The sequence below is a fragment of the Scomber japonicus genome, chromosome 11 (genome assembly GCF_027409825.1).
Source record: "Scomber japonicus isolate fScoJap1 chromosome 11, fScoJap1.pri, whole genome shotgun sequence".
Classification (NCBI taxonomy): domain Eukaryota; kingdom Metazoa; phylum Chordata; class Actinopteri; order Scombriformes; family Scombridae; genus Scomber; species Scomber japonicus.
The window spans coordinates 21,781,952-21,806,874 of NC_070588.1; the positions used below are offsets into that span (position 1 = coordinate 21,781,952).

The following is a 24,923-nucleotide window of genomic DNA, read 5'->3' on the forward strand; positions in this document are numbered from 1 at the left end:
GTGCAAAAGAGAGAAGGAAGGCATGAAGTTAGAGATGTGAGGAGAGAGGAAGAGATGGTTGACGGCTGAGAGGGACAGATGCAGAGAGAGTGAAAAAGAGGTTGTTTTTTTTTACTATGAAAAGTAATAATTAGGGACAACACCATGTTGGTTCAATGTTAATTCTTTGTCTTTGTAATCCTTTGTTTCCTAGTAGTGAAGAAGTCTATGGAGAAAGGACACCGCTACAAGACAAGATATTGGACTTGTGCTTGGCTGGAATTTTGCATACGGCTTCTTTGCAGATGGGTTTCAAGTTTCAAGTTGACCTTTACTAAACTTTATCACTTTATTCTCAGAAGAAGTGCATGTATCATAAGCCAGCTTTGCAGTGAATCACTTTATAAATCAAATCTTTTTTGCTGAAACAACGTAAATTGGGAAACATTAATCTTGATCCTTCCTCACGTCGGGGATTGCTAAACGGTAGCAGACGTTCTGTTTAAATGGTTGTATATTGTATAATCACTAATCAGCACACAATGAAACACGCACAAAAAAGGCATGAGGTATAGGTTTATATGTAAGTGATACATATGTTCTCAGTAGGCCAGGTGGTAGATGAGGCTCTGATGTGATTTCTGAAACCTCTGAAGACAGTCTGTCCCCACCCTCTCAACACGCGTTGCCTAATTGAGTGTTAATTTGGTGCTAATTATGTAACATGCTATCCCAGTGAGACGCCCCAGATGCCACGAGACGAAGGCGTGTGGAAGAGTGTGCAGAATAGCAAAGCAAAGCATTTAGGAATACAGTATCTGGGGCCCCGTCTGCATCTGCTTCCTGAACCTGATGAGTCACAATGCCAATAAAACACACATCCTGCGTTACGGTAAGAAACTTTCAATCAAGTCAGATTAAAAGTTAAAAGGGTGCAAAGCTCGGAAATAAGGCCACCCTCACATGACCCACAACTGATTGTTAAACAAATATTCCCCTCTACAAGCAAGACTCTTTGAATTAATCATTCAACAAACATTTCCCAGTGAAAGTTTGGGCCCTGCATTAAAAATTGAAGAGATATTTCCCAGTGAAAGTAATAAACATTGAAGCTGGGCTGGTTCTGTGCAGCTAGTAAGTAGTAGGGCCAGGGACAGTTCTGTGGCACTGAAGCTCTCTTCTCCCTCTGTTCCTCAACATAAATATAACATGATTATGAGGAAGAGCTCTCTGCTCTTTTATTTATCAAACTCGTGGAGCCTTACACAACATACACTGTAGAATACTCTGCATGGACACCAGAGGGGGGTATTAGGATTTAGCTTATTACATTAAAGTGCATATTTGTCTGCATACAGTTGAAAGTGTGTGTGTGTAAAGTAGAAACACAGCATTACACTCCCATCAAAAGGACAATGCTATACTTTTCTTTATTATTATTACTGCCAACAAAGAAAAGAGTAAAACAAACTATTTGTTTCTGATTTATCTTCTCTGTCTGTGGCTCTCAGCCCCGAGCCAACTTTCTTTCCACTGAAGATGTAAATCTTTTTTTTAAAAAATGGTCATAATGATGGCTGGAAGCTATACTACAACAATACTGATGGAGGAGCATATACATCTGTAATACCTTTGTAACAAAGGTACAGTATGTAAGTCCTGCACTTATTAAACCCATCTGATATTGACATTTCTGTCTCCCGATTGGTCAGAGAGACAGACAGAGAGCATATCACTGCATTCACAAGTAAACACTTGTGAATGTGGTAATGGCGAGGGAGATGACTGTACTCAGTTCAACACTAACTGAACTCAGCAATCCCTCATTCAGCACAGAGCCTTTTCTGCATTCACTAATAGATTTCAGTTCTTGTCTAATTAAAAAGGGAAGCCTTTTCCCCCTGAAAGGCTCCCAGAGCTATATTGAGGGGTGGAGAGGTCGCCTGGAATCCATCAGATGTGATGCAGTTAATCAGCATAAAGCCTGCTCCAGTGCACTGCTAAACAACAACAGCAGGAAGGGATCCAACCCTCATACTGCACCACACTGGGATTCAAACCCATGTAAGCAAATAGGAAAGAAGTCTACAGTATTGTGCAGATTATTCAAAGAAACTACAATACCTGACAGTCTCTCTAATCTCTCTAAAATTGGTAATTAGGGGGGATTTAAAAATAACCAGAGACAGCTGGAGAGCAATATGGTGAGAGAGAGAAAGGTAAGGGTTTGTCAGAGAGAATATAAAGAAAAGAAGAGAACAGGGATAGAGCCCTCGCCCACAGTAATTACCTGCCTATATATTTCCTATCTTTCTGAGCGACAACAAAAGGAGTTAGGAGAGAGGAGGGGAGACAGGAGACAGGTAGAGGAGAAGAGAGAGAGGAGAGATAGGTGCGCAATAGGTGAGCATTTACAGTGAAAGAAAATCTGTATGACACTTGTGACACCCACATCATTCTGCAGCTAGCTGGCAAATCTGTAATAAATGCTGACTCAACCTCCTTTAAGCACATTTTACCTTTCTCTTTGTTTCACACATATACTTATGATGATGGAGGTACCGAAGGCATTCAGTAATCTGATGTTGAGCTGGCAGAGAGCAGAGGTGGTCATGGAAACAATGACAAGAATGGAAGAAGACATTTCCTGTTGTTGAGCATCTGAGTAGCTAGACCAGGGGTGTCAAACATGCAGTCCATGGGGCAGGACCTGCCCACAGAGGGGTCCAATCCGGCCCATTTACCTTCCTGTCTTCTTTTCCTTCCTTCCTTCCTTCCTTCCTTCCGTCCTCCCTTCCTTCCTTTCGTCTGTCCTTCCTTGTATCTTTCCTTGCTTCCTTCCTTCTTGTCTTATTTTCCTTTCTTCCATCCTTCCTTCCATATTTCCTTCCTTCTTTCCTTCCTCCCTTTCTTCCTTCCTTTCTCCCTCCCTTTCTTCCATCTCTCTTTCCAGTCTTCTTTTCCTTTCTTCTGTTCTTCCTCCTTTCCATCTTTCTTTCCTTCCTTCCATCTGTCCTTCCTCCCTCCCTTTCTTTTCATCTTTCCTTCCAGTCTTCTTTTCCTTCCTTTCCTTCCTTCCTTCCTTCCTTCCTTCCTTCCTTCCTTCCTTCCTTCCTTCCTTCCTTCCTTCCTTCCTCATCCATCTTCCTCTTGCTTTAGATCAGCCAGCTCTTTTTTTTAGCAGAGAGAAGAGTTTGGGACCTGACCTGTGTGTCCAAAGTGGTGACTGGCTTCAGGGAGCAACAGGGGGAATAGAACCTCACCCATTCTACATAAACAGGTATGCATGTACAGCAATACATAGGTATAGAAGACATGCACTAAAACAAACATGCCCCCCCCCAAAACACACACACACACACACACACACACACACACACACACACACACACACTGCAAGCAAACTGTATATGACATTGGCTTCTTGGACAGCCTCCCTAACTGTGCAGGGATGCCAGATGAGGAGAGAAAGAGAGAGCAAGCTGTAAAGACATCATTTCCATTGTGTACCAGGGAAAGTGGTGGCAACACAAAATGGTAATGACAGTTAAGGCGTTTAGTCACGGACTCACTGGAAGAAACTGAATAGGAAAAAAAAACTCATTTTGACATAACCACCATTCTCCGAGGCGCCGCTTTTGGGTCCAAAATAACTATGATGTAGCGCGACGTACACACTGTATACAATTCAATACACCTGAAGAAAGTGGGCAGGGTGGCAAAGAAACACATGCATAAGCAGTCGACAAAGGGGCAAGTTAATGTTAGCAGAAAGGGTCTTGTATTTCAGTGTTGCTGAGATCTCTTTGTGTCTCCACCAGGCTTTTACTGCACACTATATGTATTATTTAGAGTAATAAGTAACAAGCAAGAGAGAGGGTTGCAATCAACCTTATGAAGCTCTGTAATTTTACAGGAAAGAGCTTGAGATGGAGGCGTATGTACACAAAAAGACAGACATGCAGAAAGAATGGGAGTAAGAGACACAATGTCAAAAGTTTGGCATAGTTGAACTTGGCATATAATTGTCAGATGTATTTTAGTTTGTGCTATGCTGAAGACAGGGAAGGAAATCATTATACTCCTCTTTATGCTCTTTGTATAACATTCACATGATGTAGATGTGCACACATATTTGTACACATATCCCTGAAGTTCCTGCAAGTACTGTACACAAACATACTCTTGCACACCTAGTGAAGCCCTTCATTAATTTGGACTCTGAGGATTTGCCCAAAACTGTGTCCATTGGTGCTCTGTGGCTGAGATCAAATGTGTGACAATTTCTATTTTCTGTGACTGTCCCCTGTGGTTGCTAATGGTCACCTTCTTATCTTTTAATTAGAAGTACAGTGTTCTTTTCTTTAGGATACTGGATGATGAGATGGTTATTTAGGGCCCCCTAATTGAACTTCAGCCATTTCATATCCCGCTATGAGAACCGTACTGCAGCTGGCCCTGTTCTGATTTTAACACAACTGTGAATTAATTTCTTCTGTTGAGATGCCTACAGAACCAAAGTTAGGTGGTCACTGTCAGTTGGGGGGGCGAGGCAGGAGAGGAGAGGAGAGGAGAGGAGAGGAGTGGTGAGGAGAGGAGAGGAGAGGAGAGGAGAGGAGTGGTGAGGAGAGGAGAGGAGAGGAGAGGAGAGGAGAGGAGAGGAGAGGAGAGGAGAGGAGAGGAGAGGAGAGGAGAGGAGAGGAGAGGAGAGGAGGATGTCTGCAGGGAGTAAGTGAGTCAGGATGCACGGGGCCAATTAGCACTGGATTGCTAGCAAGGAGAACAAGGATTTTAGAGAGATCAGAGAAACAAAGGCCATAACATGATCAGTATCAAAATGTCCAACATATACTCTAACTTCATTAGTGAAGGAAGGGAGAGGGGCAGAGAATGAGAGAGAAAAACATTGATGTAAGTAATCAACAAGCTCTCACACAAATGTCCCTATCAGTCGTTCAAATCAACCAGCCAATGGGACCATTAGTGTAAGAGTAGCTGCTGTGTTTCAAAAAACTTCACTTCAAGCTAAAATCCTTGCTTGAAGGTTCAAAGTTTGGCAGTAATTCACATGGATGCTTCAAACTTCATGTTCACCATTATCCCAGTGTGAAGATTAAAAGAACAGGAACTGGACACAGAATGGAGGAAAAATGACAGTCTTACAATAGCTGTTTGAGCATATATGGTAATATGCAGGTTGCTTACAGTGAGAGAAAAATACAGGGGTGTTTCTGTCCTCTCCTGAGACAGAGGATCAGAGGATTGAAAGCAAAGTGCTGCACTAACATGGGGGATTTTATTTCAGGAGGAAAATACATGGCAACAGCGCTTTTCTGTTTTACTTTTTTTTTTAATATTGCCACAACACAAGTGAAACAGGTACATATATGTATTTGGTTTTAAGGTCTAGACTGGGGGGATACAAGACCCACTAAGCTTTCTGGTTGTACCAGCGACTGACCAGGCCAATGCAAATAATGCACATCACTGTTTTTTTGGAATATTACTGAAAAGGATAGAGGGCCACTCGGGTTATGTCACTGATGTGTGAATAGAAATTCAGGTCAGCTGAGTTGCTTGGTGGTTTCATGCCTCTGACTGATTGTACCCAGCACTTGAATTACAGTTTTTTCTCTTGTTAAAGCGGGAATGTGGGATTTTTGTCTCTCCGTTTTGACAGTGGGAGTGATTATAAAAATATTGTCAACATGTGCTTATCATAAACCACCTTAGCCTAGTCTGTGGCTACTGTTGGGCTGTAAAATATTGGATAAATTGTGTCACACCACCCCTGCAAAATGACTCGTTTCACTATCACAATTTGATCCATTCAGTTCAATAACATTGAATCTATCCCCATTCAAGTTAGCTGCATGGCTGGCCCGAAGTTAGCTGCATGGCTGGCAGACGTCTCTGCTGTGTATGCTCTGCTCATAAAGCATTCATAGCATGCATTCATCTGGCCAGTGCGGGAATGTTGACACTGACACTAGATTAAAAAGATCTGTATACTATAAAATACAGAGAGATTTACCAGGTGGTGAAAGGCTCAAGGCTGAGCATTGTGTTGTTTATCAAGGGTTTAAATGTAACTGACATTCATTTATATGTAAAAGTTCTGCACTGCAGGAAGTTTTGGGGCATGCAGAAATAAACGTACTTCAAGCTGTTGAGTATGTAGAGGCTAAATATCTCCTCTTAACTTCACTGGCCTCAAACACATCAGCATTAAAGTCTCTTCCAGATGTGCATTCCCAGCCACCGCCAAATGCTTTTTAATTACTGACCCACACTTCAAAAAGCTTCAAAAGATAGAATTATGATATTAATTTCACTCCTGCTCTGGTATCAGCCCTATAGACCTAGTTAATGATGATAACCACAGACTGAGGTTGTGTGCGTGGGTGGAGTGAGGTAGGTTGTCCTAGATTAATTGTAGGGGGGATGTAAATTTCATTCGTCACATGCAGATTGATGTCAATTTTAATTGAATTAAAACAATGTGAACCCTGGCCTGCTTCGAGTCTAGGAGGACAGCTGATGAATAGTGATGAAGTGAGTTGGAGAACAAGAGGGGGAAGGAGGGGAGTTAACGGGAAGGGGGAGGAGAGGTTAGGGGTGAGAAAGAGAGACAGAAAGAGAGATTAGTTAATGACGAGAGTGATCGTTGACCCTCGACTAATGAGCCATTCTGCTCCACCCTGTTCTGGTAATGACACAATTTCACAAGTAACTCAGCTGCAGTAAATCTGTAGGTTTTAAGAGTCAGACTATATACAGTACATTCTGGATGCTGAAACAGTATAGACAGTATTGCACATCTCACACATATCAAGTGCTTTTTGCGTATGTGTGTACAGGTGCGTATATGTGTGTAGGAGAAGTCAGAAAAAGTCAACTGCAGGAGTAACACTTATCTCAGGTGTGATTTTATCATCTTCTCCCTGAGGACATGTAGCTGAGGCCAACAAGGCTGCTACATTGCAGGCGGAACGATGTATTCACACAAGACCCGAGCACATAGACTGAGAGATGGAAGCAGTTTCAGTCGAGAGCAAACCCATCTCATTTTCTCACCCCACGCCTCTTATCTTGCCCCACTTGTTCCTCTTCTCCCCGCTGTCTAGGATAATATCAGCACTAATCGCTGCCTCTCCATCCATCTGTCCATCTTCAGCTCGACGGATCGCGCAGGAGAACAGACGGAGGAGGTGGATACAACAGTCCTCTTTCCTTGCGTCTCTGCCTACTGCTTCGGCCTCCATGCATTCCAACCTCACGCCAGGTGGAAGAATCGCACCAAGACATGCACACAGTCCCGCTCACACGTGTGCACACAGGCAGTAACATTTTATAAGGTTGTGAAGAGTGCATGCTTCTGAAGGTGACCGTATAGCAGAAGAACTGTAAGGAGCCTTTTACTGCGATGAGACGATGTCCTGGTTCACCTCCCTACACCTGAGCTCCTCATTACACACAGACACGCAAACAACACACTGTCTCTTCAACGCACACACCGCACATACAATATTCGTGTTCCTATATCTCAAATATGAGATCTATTTTAGAGGCAAGGGCAATCAGGTTGCTGCGAACCTTGATGGATGAATCTCAAATGAAAGAGCACCTGCTGAGACTTTAGATCCAGCTGCAATACATTCCAATACAGTGAGCAGTACAATAAAGCAAACATATGCAAACAAACTAAACACCTGCAGCACACGCGCATGCACACACGCACACACACACACACATACCAGTACCAGTACCAGTCAAACTCTTGACTGGCACAGCATATATATTTATTCACAGTACATAAAGCATATACACACATACAGTGGATATTCTACAGGAGGTAATGTAAGGTAGACGATTTCTCCCCTCCCCTTGATTTCTTCTTGCCCTCTGCACCTCCTATTCACTGTGCCAAATGGTACATTTACATTGGCCATAACCTCAATCACCATGCTTGCAGGCTATGCTGAATGTGCAGACAGATATTTCTACAGTGAGGGGATGCAGACAGAGGTATAATGGGAGCAATAGATAGAAACCCACGCCCGAGGCATCCATCAAACCAAACGACTCCATTACAGTAAGTCCGACAGAGGCAAACGGTAATGTGCACTGTGATAAACACTAGGATAATAGTCTGTTTATAGTCCTGGACACACTGTTTCTGCTGGGAAACACCAGTGAGGAATACAGATAAGATACAGGAGCCCCAACCTCTCTATCTTTTTCATTCTTTCTATCTCTTCTCCCCTCTCTCCTTTGTGTTATCAGTCACTTTAACTCCCTTGTTCTCTTTATCCTTTCCTGCGCCCCCCTGTATAATATTTCCCTTCCTGCAGCACACAGAGGGAGCTGCATACATCAGCTGAGCAGGGCTTTTATCTGGTGTTATAGTATTGTAGCATTACCATCATGGTGCAGGAGTGAGGCCTGGGAGAAACGTAAAAATTGAGTAGAAATGATTCAGATGCACTATTAAAAAAACAATAGTACATAGTACACAGACATATCACACCAGACACTCATAGGTATGCACATATACTGATATATTTTAAGAAGACACACAAGAACACACAAGCATGCATACACAATGTGGCCCATATAGTGTACATCCATGTATCAATTAATCATAGCTGAGGCATTGCTTCTTGTGTTTCTGATAGTAAAAGGAGGCAAACAAGACAAACAAGAGTAGACTAATCTGACCACACTATGTATTCCTCAGAGGAGCTGGGAAATAGCAAACCTGCTGCTGCTATGAATCAATTATAAGAGTACACAAAAAGGCACTCTATTTACAGACGGGAGGCTGAGGTTAAGGACTATGGAGAGGAAAGAGAGAACAAAATCTTTACATCTGTTGATTAAGCTCAATACATACCCTCTATCGTGGCGCAGACAGTACCTCCCCCCCGGTCCAAATGCTCAGAGTGAGATAAGGATGTTTAAATGCACCCGAACATCAGCTGGAGAAAACATAAAACGAGGCAAGGGGGTCGCTGTTTCTTTTACATTTCTATTAACCTGAGCAGCATCAGCTCTTGATTAAGGGGCGCCTGGATAAGTCTGATCTGGGCGAGCTGGTGTTTATGCCCATAGTTAACCTCTATTACAAGACTGACCTCAGTTCAGATTGTGGCTTCTCTGCTGCTTCTAATGGAGGCTGTTATACAGTGCGGCAGGGTGAGGACAGAAGGCACACACACATGTGAAATTTGCAGTGAGGCAGGGTCAAAGCAAAGGCCAGTGTCTATCGAGCTATATTTAAGATCAGTTAAACTTAATGACCTCCTTCATCCTCTTGGCCTATCAAATAAACTACAACATTAGCCCTCGGATCTCAGACGTAGTTTGGCCTTTTATGCCTGCCGCTAGGGCAATATCGGCTTTAACAGGATGTGATAAAATGCGGATAATCTCACGCCCACTTGAGGGGATGATGGTGTAGGTTTATTAAAGGAAATGGTATAATAAATGGCATAATAATTACAATCACTTTACAGTAGAAGTACTATAGTGGATGATACAGAATTGGCGACTGAGACAGGCACCTTTTGTGATGCTGTAAAAAAAAAAAAAATCTCTAAACATCAATTTTCTAATAAGTGTGTGAAACTGGGTCACCCACAGTGATTCAGTTTACCAGAACATCTTCATTCTGGACATGATCTTTATGTAAATTATTTCATGTACCGCAAGAGGAGAAACAATAATAGGATCCTCACATCAATATGCTGCATTGAAGGAATAGAACATCGCACCCTGGGTGTCAAATAAAATTACTTCCTCTACTTTGATGACTTATTGACATTTCATTATAAGAAACATGCAGCAAGCTACCTAAGACAGTGTTTGGATGCACAGTACCAGTCAGTTTGGATGTACAGTAACAGTTGAGCCTTTGACTGGTACTGCATAAATATATGTGTGTTCTTTGTATAGAACAGAACAATGGAAGATAGAGAAAATAAATAATAAATTTACTTATTTCCTGATTTTTTTTCTGCGTGCTATCATCCAGCCAGGTTTAATACACATCACGCTGCAGACAGGCAACATGCAAGGCTCACACTGTACAGAAAGAAAAGAACATGTCTTTCACTATCCTAGCGCTTCTTTTTTCATCCTCTCTATATCTTTCTCTCCCTCTCTCTCCTTCCTCCTCTCTGTATCATTGATGTGAACCATGTATATTTATAACCCAATAAAGTTTTTATGACCACTGTCATTATGGAACATTGAGGTCAGGCTGACAGGCTAACAAACACACAAGGATAAAGCCGAGATACATAGAGCACATAAGAAACATTGGAGCTCCTTCGAAATATTCAAATTATATACTACAGCTCACAATAGCACAAAAAACATATGATGACAACAATGATGTTAATGAGCAAGACATTACAAAAACATATAAAAGACTCTTTAAACTGTAGCACATGGCTCAACACCTAATGAACCTACTGCTGATGACCTCTCACATGTTACATAGTATGTTGCCCATGGATGTCCAGGGAATATCTCATTGAGGTCCTTTATAGGGAATCATGGAAAAGATGAGCATGAGTACGCATGAGTACTCTACTGTGATGGAAATAGTGATAAAATGAGATCTAGTGTATCTACCTCTTCCTATCTGCCTCATAATTATTTAGCTCCACTGGGGATAAAATGCTGGCCCATCAATCACCAGAGCAGCCAATCTGGAGGCTGTAGCCTTATCCAACAGCACACCAGGCTCAGGTTGAGGTATGTATCTTCCTGTTTGATCTCAGCTAGATAGCAAGTAGTGTGTGTACCTCACACTGCTATCGGCTTCATATCACATAAGAGCAATGACCAGACACACAAATAAACACTGCACAAGATACCAATCAAATGCTAGCATTGGACACACACTTACACATGCACGTGCACACACACACACACACACACACACACACACACACACACACACAAACAACAGAATTGATGAATCTGCTAATAGAGCTCAACAGTCTTATCTAGTTAAAAATTGCACACAAAGACCAAGCCAGCGCAGGCAAAATTGTTTTCCTATTGTTTTGATTTAAATTTTTTTGGGGAAAAAAGGATTTGACCTTTTCCTCAACCTTAGCCAGAGTAGGTGACCTGGAAGAACACACACACAAGCTGAGAGCATCCTGGGTCTCACCCTGGAGTCCACTCACAGTGAGAAATAAATAAATAAAACGATGCATTTATTTCTTATTTATTGCACCTTGCAGCTGTGCAAGGCAGACAGTGATATGAACAGAAACAGAGTGAGCAATTTCTGTAACTGCTTCAATGAGAGTGAAGCTTTTTGCTCATTGCTTTTGCATTGCTGAGAGCCTCGCGTTTTCCGCTCTACAGGAGCGCCCTGAACACTTTGAATTTAAAAACTTTCAACTCAGAGCAGAAAGCAGCTGATGTAGTTTGCTGTTTCTCCACATTGTCCTATCAGATGAATAGGTGAGCCTTCTGTGGTGATGATGACAACATGTGGAGACAACAATCATGGAGGATAAACTAGTTGTGGCTGTTGCTGGACACCTGGAGCTATGATGGCTTTATCAACTGTAATTACTGTGATCTGAACAGAAAACAGCAGGCCTGAGGGTAAATTAGCATGATAGTTGAGATTTTGATATGTTGTTTTGAGTCAATGGTTTAAAAAAAAAAAGGTGCTGGAAGCTGCTGTTTTTTTAAATTGGTGGCTAAAAAAAAAAAAAAGGCAGTATGGTGCTCCCTGTGTGTTGCAACCTTTTGGGGCCTTAATCTCCTGACCTTGGACCTGGCTCTTTAGCTCTCTGTGTGAAGGGCTTTAGCCTATAGCCTTAAATATTTCAACACCACTTGGTTGGCTGAAAAGTGCTGAGTTAGAAGAAGGGAAAGAGGCCAAGCCACAGCATTCAACCTCCCCCAGCAATTAACACAACAGCAGGATATCACTACAGTTTGCTTGCAGTGTGTGTGTGTGTGTGTGTGTATGTGTGTGTGTGTGTGTGTGTGTGTGTGTGTGTGTGTGTGTGTGTGTGTGTGTGTGTGTGTGTGTGTGTGTGTGTGTGTGTTTGGTACCATCCATTAATTTCAAGTCCCTTTGACTGTAACAACTGCTGCTACTACTCATTCTTCCAACATAAACTACCACATAAAGAATTTGTAAATAGACACTCCCTTCCTCCTCCACACTTAAAAACATAATTTCATCCTTTGTGATTAACCTGAAGACGTACCGGTGACTGTGAGCTCAGTTGTCCTCCTGACCACAAAGCCCCCAAACTGGACTTCACAGGTGTAATTTCCAATGTCATCTTCTTTTACCTCCTGGAAAGACAGAATATCTCTCTTCTGGATGATGCTGGCACGCCACTGCTTTGGATGGCATTCCTGTGCATTAGAGAAGGACAGGCAGGTCAAACTCAAGACTTAAACATATAAATCACTAGAGAAGTCAAATACAAATGTGATGTAACGCACAGATGGAAAGATCCTGTGTACAGCACATGGTCAGGAGTTAAAAATTCTGCACATGGCTGTCTTTGAAATTTAAGACCTTTACCCTCCTGTGTAATAAATGACATCCATAAGATTTCAAGTGGTCTGAGTTGAACACAAAAGCTTTAAAACAGCATTAAAAAAGTGGTTGAAATGCAGGGATGCATTGCTTGGCACTGACATAAAAACTCCATAAGGTAAAATGAGAAGGCTTAGCCATTATCCTACTTATCCGATCAAGATTTATTGCACTAAACTAAATATTCTCAATTCAATACTCCACTCAGGCCACAGAGGACAGAGAATGTTATTTACAGAAATCTCTGCTGACAAAATAAGTGTGTTTAGCCTGCATCTGTGTGCAATGTGTGAGTATATGTGCGTGCAGGCAAAAGGAGAGACTCCATGACATGATCTTCAGTGCCTTGGCAGGGACAACGATGGCTCGGCGGATTCCATTCCACCATTGCTCCCGGCAAGCTTCGAATTCAATCACTGTGGCTCCACAGTGGTCCAAATAACTCTAGGTTCCAGCACTCCCAGTCATTACCCAGACCGTAATTGAATTCTGGAAAAACCTAGAGGTCGAGCTTGGCCAGCTAATCTACTGCTGATCTGCCTGTGATTAGTCTGGCCTGAACCCTTCTCCGGGATGCACATTGTTGTCCACAGGCCGTGCCTGACCTGGGAAAGGCAGGAACCCAGGTGAGAGAGGAGAAGGTACATGCTGAATAAAGATCAGCAACTAGGAGCGTTTGGAGGACATCCACCTGTACCGCAGGGCAAAGAGTGACATAGCACAATTTTCTCCTCATACACATTTTGTGTATATAATAAAATGCTATCTCTGTGGCTGCCCTCTGCTCAGTCCTTATCCTCTGTAGATGAGTCCTAACTGTGTTGCACACTATGTAAACACAGCTTATACTATTCATTGTGATAATTTGCATCCATACATAATCTGCCTAATTGATCTGGAACCACATTTCAAACAAGGCGTTTAAACATAAACAGCCAAGAAATTAGATGAAAACAAACCAATGAACCGTTCAAGAGTATTTCTTGGTTATATAACGATGAAGACAGGCACCCTCCTTTTTACTTTTCCCACACACATAACAGTATTCAAGACACATACATTAAAAAAAGAAACAAAAACCCCCAAAACCACCAGTTAACCTCAAATATACAAATAGTACAATAATAACATGGCAGTAGTGATGCCTTGTGAGCTACCTTACCTTGTACCAGGTAATGTCTGGGTCTTTGCCGGGTTCAACATAGTCATCAATGTCAGGACAGAGGATATCTTTAGTCTTGCTGAGCTCAGCCTTCTCAGCTCGTCTCATGTTGGAGTTGTAGCATAGGTTTGTGTCATTCTCTGCCACAGTGAGAGACATGGACACCTTCATGCAGTATGTGGAGTTTCTGTAGACAGAAAAGCAACAAGACAAGATTAAGATTTTATTTTATTTTTTATTTGTAATACTGCTATAAAAATAGCGATGATGTCACATTATAGTAAAGACAGAGAAAATATGTTCTTAATTGTGATAATTGACGTAAATAAACTTGAAAATAACAAAACAAGTGGAATTCAGTGTTTCCTCCCTTAGATATCCTATTAGTTATTTAATCGTTTCCCACTCCTGCTCTGCTTCCCTCCCCTTCCTTAGGTTTGTGGGTTTGGCAATAACGACATGTTCAGCAGCTTTACTGAGTCAATGACTCACGCTCACGACCACTATCGGATTTATGGGGGGAGTCAGCTGGGCCTGGGAATGCTAATCAGAGAGGAGACAAACCCTGAGATAGTCACCACTGCACAATTTAAACCCACCCCCACCTCTTCGTATCCCAGCAACCAGTAAAACACATTACATGCGCAAACACACACACTGGCAGAATCTCCCTCTCTCTCTGTCATTAATATTGTTGTATGTATCATTATCATTTCAACTCTCATCACCAGTAACATAATGCCATCCCACTGCATCCACCTCCCAAGAAGTGACTGTGATGGGGTGTTTCCTACAACACTTGCCCAACAGTATATGGACATCAAAAACACCCAGTACAAGCACAGGGACACCTTTGCTGCTATATGACCTGGCTGCGGATATCGGTTACCTTTCAGTCACAATAGGTCAAGTTGGGCAATAACTCCCGGCTTGCATTTTTGCAGTTCATCCCACATTTCATTGATTGGGCAGGTCAGGGATCTGTGCAGGCAGTTCTTGTAAATCAAACACTGAAAGCTATTTCTTCATGGCTCTCATTTTGTACACAGGTGCAAACAAGGTAGGGCCATCCCTAAAAACTGGTGCCACAAAATTTTAAGCGCACTGTAAAATATCATTAGATGGTGTAGCATAGAAACAGACATGCTTATAATGTTGGAAGTCAGAATTGTAAAACATACAGGTGAAGCAAAGACTGATTAGATTTGAGTTTGAACATGTCCGAATGGATTTGGGGAGTTAATATTTAATGTAAAGAATTGGAAAAAGAAGTGAAATCGGACTTTCATACTTTGTTCATGTAGCTTCCAGAGCAGAGGGACAGCTGTCAAGAATTCACCAATCAGAAGGGAGGGAGCTCACTAAGAGGGGGCCTGTTTCAGATAGAGGCTAAACTAAGGGCTGTGTAAGGGGACAATTGAAGAAAAATAACGAGTTTTATGGAGTCCCAGATTAAAAACTATAGACCAGGAAATGTACATGTTATGTCCTCTTTAAGGTCTTCCTTCACTGGAACAAGGGGCATAGCCCAAACCATTAAAAACATGCGTAGACCATGAGTCCACATTCTGTCAAAGTCTGTGATCTGACTCGGTCAGTCACTCAGTTGGTCGAATGGAGGAGCTATGTGTGCTGCCATATGGGCTTTCATTTCATTTCATTACATTACATTTTTATGGCTTGCCAGATGCTCCCATTCACTGTAAATGACAGGGTTTCATATGATCTACTCAGGTTATGGAAGCAATAAGGGAGTCACCTCTCTTATATAAACACCTCTGACCCCCTGGAGACATAAAACACAGATGCAGACACATGCACGCTCACACATGCTTAAAAGACAAATGTAGCCACGCGCAGCTGTGGAAGACCGGGTCTAGAGAGGAGCAGGAGCACTGAGAGGAGCAGAAGGAGAATAGCTGCTGGGAATGAAAAAATAAGATACTGGAAACTTCTAGAATATTGAAGATAGCTAAAAGAGTAAAAGGGCATCTGGAAAATGCTGTAGGAGGCAAAAGTTAGATGCAAGATACCGCAAGAGAGTTTGTCCTCTTGGTTCTCTAATCTCTTATTGACTCATACCTTCTATCTGGAGGGAATAGAGTGGGAGGATGCCATGCTGTAGGCTTATAAGGTAGATTTGGACAATAAGAATAAAAACAACCATGCAAACACACACATATCAATACAAATGTTGACACATAGATGCACATGTTGCCAAATCCACACACCTACAAAGTCAACCCCTCCTTGCTTAATAATAGGAGGATGAACAAAAATGACCTCTCGTGCACCTGAGCCATTAAAATCCCCAAGGAGCCAATATAAGACATCTCTACATGTTAAATATTCTCAGCAAGCACCCTGTGGCATTGTGGGAAGGTGTCAGTGGTGGTGTGTGATTGATGGACAGCCAGGGGTCAATGCACAGTCCTGTGGTGTCTTTCACGTCTGTCACATTCTATTTGAGTGTAGCTGCTTTGGATATTAGTCTGCGCCTCACGTTAGCTGTAATTCGCCACACATTATTATCCCACATGTTGGATAATGTAATCATAGGAAGGAAGTACACATGGTTTCACCCACCCCAGGACACAGAATCATTACTAGAATTATTATGAAATAATTCATCAGGTGAAACAGAGAGTGTGGTGGTGTGTGTGTGTGCATGAGAGAGAGACAGAGCGAGGAGGAGAGGAAGATTGATGGATTTGAATTGATGTTAAAGACCTTATGTGAGATGACATGCAGAGGAAAGCGAGTTACAGAACGAGCAAAGGAGTGAAAAAGAGAGAGAAAGCAAAAGAAAGCAGCACATGGATATTGCTATGTAAATGGAGTCACCTTCAGACAAGAGCTGGCGATTAGGTTTAAATTTCCAGACAGAGGACAAAGATAACTGTTCGGGCACAAGCACATGGTAAATGCACACGTACTGTATATGCGGACAAAAAGACACACACTTCAGTGAATCTGTGTGCCGCCATATCTCTGAGAAAAACATCTGGAGGGCTTCACTGAAAAGCTGAACTTAACACAGAGGGATTTACCTACATTTATAGGCAGAACATGCTGAATAAGCTGCTCTTGGGAACAATACTGGCATATATATGGTGCAGTCAGAAAGTATTAGGGCAATGACACATTTTTTGTTGTGTTGGCTTTTATAATACAGCACATAGGATTTGAAATGAAACAATGCCTATGACTTTGAAATACAATCAGCTTTCATTTGTTTACATCTTAATCAGATTTTATTATATCACTGAATAACGCTTTGTGTGTGGCCCCATTCTAATTCACTAAATAAGGCACTACCCTTAATTATTGGCATGCATTCTACAAGCAATACACACAGATTTATCTGACCAATGAGTCATTGTCATCCAAAATATTAAGAGTTTTAGGAAGTACACTTTAGTTCAATAACGTTGAAGATAGAAATGATAGGCATCATTTATATAAAATATCTTCAGGTATAAAGGAAGATGCTGTAAGCAAGTAGTGCTAGTACGTATCCAGCATAATGCTTTATATTGACAAAATATTCTACTATTGAGTAGTAGAAGTAGTAAGTGTTGGAAATAGTAGGAAGTATTCAGATCTTATAGAAAAGCAATATCCCACTGTAAAAATACTCTGTTGCAAGTAAAAGCAATGAAATCAAAAGTTTAACTGTATGTACTTAAAGTCCTTAATGCAAATTGGCATTGTTTTTCTGGACCCCATACCATCCACTCTTATTAAAGACTGTCTCCCAGCTATCTCGTCACTCATTGCAGAAATCTTTAATTCCACTTCCAGCTCTGGTTCAGTCCCCCAAACACTCACCCCCATCCCCACCCCATCCTCAAAAAACTGGGCTCAACCCTGAACATTCTGGCCCTCTCAAATCTCCCCTTTCTAAAACTATTGCAATGTGTTGTCACCTCCCAACTCAAAGCCCACCTCATCTCCAATGACCTGTTCTAACTGTTTCAATCTGGTTTCTGCACACAGCACAGCACAGAAACAGGCCTCCTCAAAGCCACCAATGACCACCTTCTCTCCTCAAACTGTGGTCATTTCATCACATTCATCCTCTTCAACCTCTCTGTAGCTTTCATCACCATCGATCATCATTCTTGTCTCCTTGAATCCAACCTCTAAAGGCCTCTCCTGGCAAATATCTTACACACAGACAAGAGTTTGGTCCTCTCCTGTTCATCCTCTACATGCTACCCCATGGTAAAATCGTGTGTCTTCATGGTCTACGCCTATGACATCCAGCTCTATATCTCCAATATATCCATCACCAGTGAAACTCACTCCACTCTACCCAACTTCAACAAAACCACTCACAATTGCCTCACCATCAACTACTGTCACACTCTACACTTCTGAAACCTCTAGGTTCTTTTGACAGCAACCTCTCTTTTGAAAACCTAAAAAATCATAGCTTGTCTCCATACATCGCTCTCCTTCTCTGCTTCTGAAAATGTTATCCATTGTCATAACATCCAGAATGTGTTACTTCTTTTTTGGCAGTCCTAAATAACATCTGGTATATCCAAACCTCCATTGCTCCCCTGTTCACCCACTCCCACTTTTGTGACCATATCACCCCTGTCCTGCATCACCTTAACTGGCTCCCAGTCCCACAGCAGATCAAATTCAAAGTCCTTCTCATCGCATGCCATGTGTGCAGCGGACCCTGGTTCGAGTCCCGGCCAGAGGACTTTCGCTTCGCTGCATGTCACAACCCCCCCCCCCCCCCCAATGATTTCCTGTCTCTCTACTGCTAAATAAGTGAGAGTAAATAGGTGTCTATGCCAGAAAAAAAATAAATTAAAAAAATTATCCTTGAGTACCTGTAAAAGCAGCATTATTAACGTATCATATTCCGTGTATGTAAAATCTTACTTTTTAAAGCAACTGTTAATTTTCATTAAATGTATCAGAATAAAAAGTACAAAACCTATCTTTGCAATGAAACAAGAAGAAATACAAATGAGCAGAAAGTACTCAAGAAAATTAGAAATATGTCAAAATTATACTCACAGTAAGTGCTTAAATGTCTTAAGTCACTCACCACAACTGTGTGGAGTATACCATTACAAGTCATTTTGAATATACTTTGCTGTTTGGTTTTTGGTTTATCCTTAATTGCAAATAAATTACAGAGATTTTGCAATTTATCTAATTTAATTTTAATTTTAATTTCATCTTAAACCTTTGATTGCCCTAATAAACATGTGTTATTCGACTAATTTACATTGTCATAAAATTGTGAATTTCATATGCAGTGTTTGATTATTCTGTACCACTATCAAGTACCAGTGGCACTTAATATGCTTTTAATTGCATGTTTTAATAATGAGATTCATATATCCCAGTAACTCATTATGTTGTTGGATTGGTTGTTAGCCACAGTTCAGTAGGTATATATTAGGTAAATTAAATACATAACCAATCGGCCTTGCCATGAAACATACCTTTATGAAGTGGTCACCATAATATGAGGTGTAGTTCAGATATTTGAATTTTGGATGAATGAAGATCTAATGGAGATACTGGAAAAAAACAAATGTGGGCAAAAGAATGGAGGTTTTTTTTCTCTCTTTGCCTGCAGGGAGTTTTAGGGGAGAGTGTTTGGGTCATATGTGCTAAAATGTGTGACTCAAAAGCTTACCCCCTTACAAAGAGACAATTGATTTCAGCTCAGAGGCAAATCTCTCGCAGTGTTCTGATTAGGGTATCTGAGAAGTTTGAAATCCCCCTAGCTCAACACAAGCACACTCAGAAAGACAGACCTGAGGGCACTTTTTTTTATACAATTGTTGTGTTCCAAAGAATTACAGTATGCTTTGGATTTCAAACACGGCATTTGAATATGAGCAAAGCCTTGTTAGAAGAAACACTCAATAATCAAAGACAATATTAATTTACAGTAAAACAGCATTACAGCATTTCTGCCAGATTAGTCCAACAGAGTGCAGTAATGAAATGCAGTATAGGTTGGGGTATCATGCACACAAACATACTCCCCCCAGTCACACTCAATGTATTCTGCAAGCCTCTGCGGGTCTTTAAGAGGCCTTTAACTGGGTTTATTAAAAAACTCTCTGAAATGAAGAGCTGCAATGAGCCGTTTATTGAGGGATGTTCTCCACTGTAAAGGTTAATAAGTTACTGCCACATAATTATGCATCTTGTATTAGAAAGAGTCTCTCTGTAACGGCCCATCAAAGTGTGTGTGTGTGTGCACATGTGCGTGTGTGAGTGTTTGTATTCAGTTATCTTTCTTTGTCCACATATTGCCACTTCACAATGTGTATTAGCATTTGTCTAACATGCTTCACAATCATTGGTTCATTCTCAGCTGTGTAGCTAGTAATGTCCAGTCATATTCAGCATGGACACTATCATTGTTTACTCGTCAGCAACGTTGTTTGCTGACGTAGCTTCCTCCATCACCCAACCGCAATGTGGTATTTTGTATTGTGGAACTATTGTTTAACTAAGATTTGTGTTCATCTATGTTCATTAAAAATGATTACCTTGAAGGATATATGCTTATTTGCTTTCTTTCCCAGAGTTAGATGAGAAGATCAATACTCTCATGTCTGTGCCTTATGGAGCTACAGTTTTTTCACCCTGCAAGACTGGGTGAAAAAGGTATTTAAACGTATGTTTGTATCCAAACTACTAATCCAAGATTATTTTCATTGTAACTACATCTAGACCACTTCTAGTAGGAGGGATTCAACCTCTTCTATTAGAGATAAATTGCATTTGGCCTATTACTTTTTCAGATTTTTTTACACAAAAAATATGATCAAGATATAAATTATAATGCATTGCTATAGCTGAACTGTCCACAATTACATATATAATTAAAATTGTCTCCTCCTTGAACAGAAGTCAAATACATTTAAACACATTGTTCTGATAATAACCGATAATTGTTACCTGGAACTGCACATGAATAATCTGAGTGCAGGACTTTAAGTATTTTACAGTGTGGTAAATGTCTTATTACTTATTTTGCCGCTGCCAATGCCAACATTTGAAGATAGAGTGGAAATAAACCATCACAGAGGTCCCATGCCTGAAATTGCACAGGACCCCCAAATCACCAAATCCTTACCTGCTTTGTTAATGTAAAAAACATTTTATCATCATTATCATCCCCAAACGTACATTCTTTTCCCTCCCTCTTACCGTAAAACACAGGAATAGAGGCCCACGTCCTGGAGGTCAGCAGGTCTGAACCAGATGGCGTCCTCCTCCTTGCTCATGCGCACGCCATCGAAAGAGATGGGCTCTTCAAAGTCACTGTGGCCAAGGCCAGAGCTGCGGTACCACATGAGGCTGAGGCCCACACTCTGTGCCTGGCTGTAGTTTGCCCGGATATAACCATAGAACAGAGCACACTTTAGCCGCACCGGCTCACCCTGTAGCACTCGATACTTTAGATAGTCCACTGACCAATCTGTACAGCCATCCACTGCAAAGAAACAGAAAGAGAGAGACACATTGATCAAATGATTGCAGTAGGATTACAGCATATAGAAATATATTTACTGCTAAATAATTAATCAACAGTATAAATCTTCATGTTACTTCACAAACATATGAGAGGGGTTAAGATTACCAGGTCATAAACCACCTACAATAATGCTCCTCTTACTTTTTTTAAAGAAAATACTCCCTATAATAGCTTTATTAGTAATGAGACACAAAGCTGTGAACAGTACACAAGCATAAAACTGCTTTGTACTGAATGAATATTAATGTCTTTTTTACTCCCTATTCTGTGTGAGCTTGTGGAGGATTGCAACTTCACAGTGCAATGCCTGCGGTAGACACATACCTCCGCTCCTCTCACTCTCACTATCTCGAGGTTGCTCACGCATTCAGGCCATGTGTGCCACCTTGGCCTCTGCAGAGACAGCTTAGACGCTTCCCTGCAATATCTAAACACGCAAGCACTGTGACATTTGGGAATGTGATGTCAGACTCCTCCGAGTGCTGAGGATGCGCCACAGCTCCACAGCTCCACTGCCACAAAGTGCACTGCTAGTTCATTAACTGGGAATACGCCTCCGGCTGTTAAAGCAAGGCATGTTCCCTGTCCTAACAGTTCTATGAGCAGATATTTTTTCCTTAGGCTTTTTGTCTCACAGTTTTAGTCCAGAGTTATAACCTCTTTTCTACACACCGCATGCTACTGTACTCTTTACCCTGACAGGACTGAGAGTTTGGCCCACATGTCCAACTAGGTTAGTGTATGTACAGTTAAAGTAGAGTAACTCATTTTACAAATAAAATCACAAGCTAATACAATACAGCTGGAAACTATATCTGCTCCTGGTCTAATTTTGAAATGTATACTTCAACTGCCACAGCTGCTGACAAAGCGTACAAGAGAAAAAAAAAGTGAGGGATAAGACAGCTGGGAGGACATTTGACAAAAATCAAAGACAATGGCACAGCCCCTCAGGCACTCTGCTCTGTTGTAGCTACAGTTGGTAGAGTAGATCTCTCTCCAAACGACTAGAGGTTAACCTATGACCAGCCATCAGTCATTGACTACTTAGTTACCGTTTGTTTAACCAGCAGGTGCATAACTGGGAGTACTTGTGTGTGTGTAACCAGAGGGGTTGAGAGACAGAAGTGGTGATGGTGTGGTGAGATAAAGTAATAAGAACCCTGCTGCGTGCCAGTCTGTGAGTGATACGGAGCCTCACAGGGACAGCTATGCTTGTAATTAATACTCTTAATTACCAGGGAAGTAATGTGTGTCTTTGTGTGTGTGTATGTTTGCATGAGTGTGCATTCCCTATACGAATGGTTGTCTGCCTAATTATGTCTGTTAATTACCAGTGGGCTTAGCACAAATGTGTGTGTGTGTGTGCGTATGTGTTTGTGTGTGTGTGTGTGTGTGTGTGTGTGTGTGTGTGCGCTTTTACATGAATGTGAGAGAAACAAAAAGTGTGTGTGTGGGGCGTAATGTGTGAAACTCTGTCTAATTATCGCTCCCAATAATGAGAGCAGGGGGCCCCTATAGATACAAACAGGCTCGCATACACTTCTCACAATTTTAAACTTGATTACACAACTGTCACTTATCTTGAAATGATAAACACAATAAGTCCTGCAAAGAAGCTGTAGTGTTTTTGTTTAATGTGTTCTAAATATCACCCTAAAAGACAAAATCTCATGCCAGTTTGCATTGCTATTGCACGATTCACTTCCACTCTGTGCATGTATCATCTCTGAATGGAGATAATCATCAAAAAAACACTAAACCACAGACAACTATTCGTCCAATGGCATTAGGATGATTTTCCATTAAAGGCAGGCAGTAACTCCTTTTCTCTCTCTGCATATTTGATAATCAGGAGGGACAGCGGAGGCTTCATTCAGCTTCTTCTTTATTCACCCTCCACACTAGATAGATATGACCTCTGCCTCGCCCTCTCACACTCTCTGTTTCTACTCTCTATGCCACAGTAACAACTGTTTATTCTAACAAGCTTGTATCCTGACACACAATCAAACAAACATTTTATTCAGTGCCTTTCACTTGCCTTCACCATGCAGATCGGTAGACGTGTGCTGTCTGAGACACATTTGAATATCTGACTGTGCAATCTAAACTCGGCATGCACACACACAAACACACACACACACACACACACACACACACACACACACAAAACAAGGAGACCTTTCATTCCTTACAGACCTCCCAATGGGAGTTGTCTAATGCGGTGGCCTTTTGTGCGGGGGAAACCATATTTACGTCTGAAACTCAAAACGGCTTTATCAACTCAATTAGAGGCTGACATTTCCCACATCCCCATGCTGGGCTGGAAAATCAATGCTTCCCGCTGGAGGAATACTGCAGTCCCCACCTCTCACTCTCTCTGCGGACAGCACATACACAACTACACACACACACACACAAATACAGGACCCCCCCGCCCCCCACCTCCCTGCACCTCTGGGACATCGCACCTTTTGTAGTGATTCTGTTCAGCCACTCTTGGACAAGCCCATAATGTAAAGGATGTTACTGTATGGACATATTCCCACATGGCTGTCAGACTGAAGGAAGAAACAGAGTATTACTGCAGCACTATAAGCTGCAGCACTACTTTACCAGCTAGTGCTACTCTGCTGCTGCCGTCACATTGTTACATCACATGACATGTAGGGCATAGGTATGGACAGTGAAAGGAAATAGCAAGGGGGGAATGTCAGACTACAGGATGTGTGCGTGCTTCATGGACCCTTATTACATCCTGCGTCTGGGAAGATCTGTCTATCTTCGAGTGACACTAAACCAAGGCAATAAATAAAGAGCCCTGAGCTAGAATAAATTTACCCAAGTTCACACATAAACACTCATGGAATCAATCACACACACACGCATGCACACACACACTCACACATAAATAAAAACAAATGCACACTCGCAACACACACGCAATCACAGAGTGAGCCACATGTCATCTAAGTCAACTCCTGCCTTTCTTTCCCCCCTATAATCAAATTCACATTATCCTCTCACAATGCTATATCACTCCATTGTGCCTCTCTCTCGCTCTCTTCCCCAGTAGTCGGCCACTCTTTCCTCATCACTACCTGCTCTCCTAATGAAGTGTAATTATCAGATGTTGGGTGGGCGGCAGGGTTCTTGCAGGCCACAAAGACAGTCAATGATCTATATGTGGATAAGGACTCTTAATAACTTTCTGTCTCTCTCTCATTCGTTTTCTCTCCTCCTCAGTTTACACCCACTCTGCCTACATGACTCCATCTCTATACCTATCCAGCCGACTCATTCCTCCTCCTCGCTTGTTTTTTTTTTTTTTTTTTGCCTATTTTATATTTTCTAATTGATCTCTAGAACAATAGTGGGTATTTCTGTCTTCATTCAGTGTTCTGTAGAATTCATTTTTGGTTCAGAATAAATTATTACAGAACAAACGTTTTGTATAATCATTGAGATAAAGTACTGACCAACTTTATCAACCATGGAAATTCACCTATGTATTCTTTGCAAAGGCTAATTATGAACTAAAGGTGTCTGAGTCTGTGGCTGAGAGCTGTTCTGACCCTCAAGGTAATTGTGCAGAATCTATCGTAAATGGTTCACTGCGCCAGTACTACTTAGGACAAGATAAAAATATCATCCAT

General features: G+C 41.6%; 1 protein-coding gene across 1 annotated transcript in view; it reads right to left on the reverse strand.

Annotated features, from left to right (window-relative positions):
- The window catches only part of il1rapl1a (interleukin 1 receptor accessory protein-like 1a), a 135,765-nt gene that overhangs the window by 66,642 nt on the left and 44,200 nt on the right, over window positions 1-24,923 (reverse strand). Inside the window, exons 2-4 of the mRNA XM_053328433.1 lie at window positions 20,937-21,222; window positions 13,734-13,920; window positions 12,231-12,384 (exon numbers count right to left, since the gene is read on the reverse strand). Coding sequence (XP_053184408.1) covers window positions 12,231-12,384; window positions 13,734-13,920; window positions 20,937-21,222 — 627 coding nt within the window. The remainder of the gene's footprint in view (window positions 1-12,230; window positions 12,385-13,733; window positions 13,921-20,936; window positions 21,223-24,923) is intronic.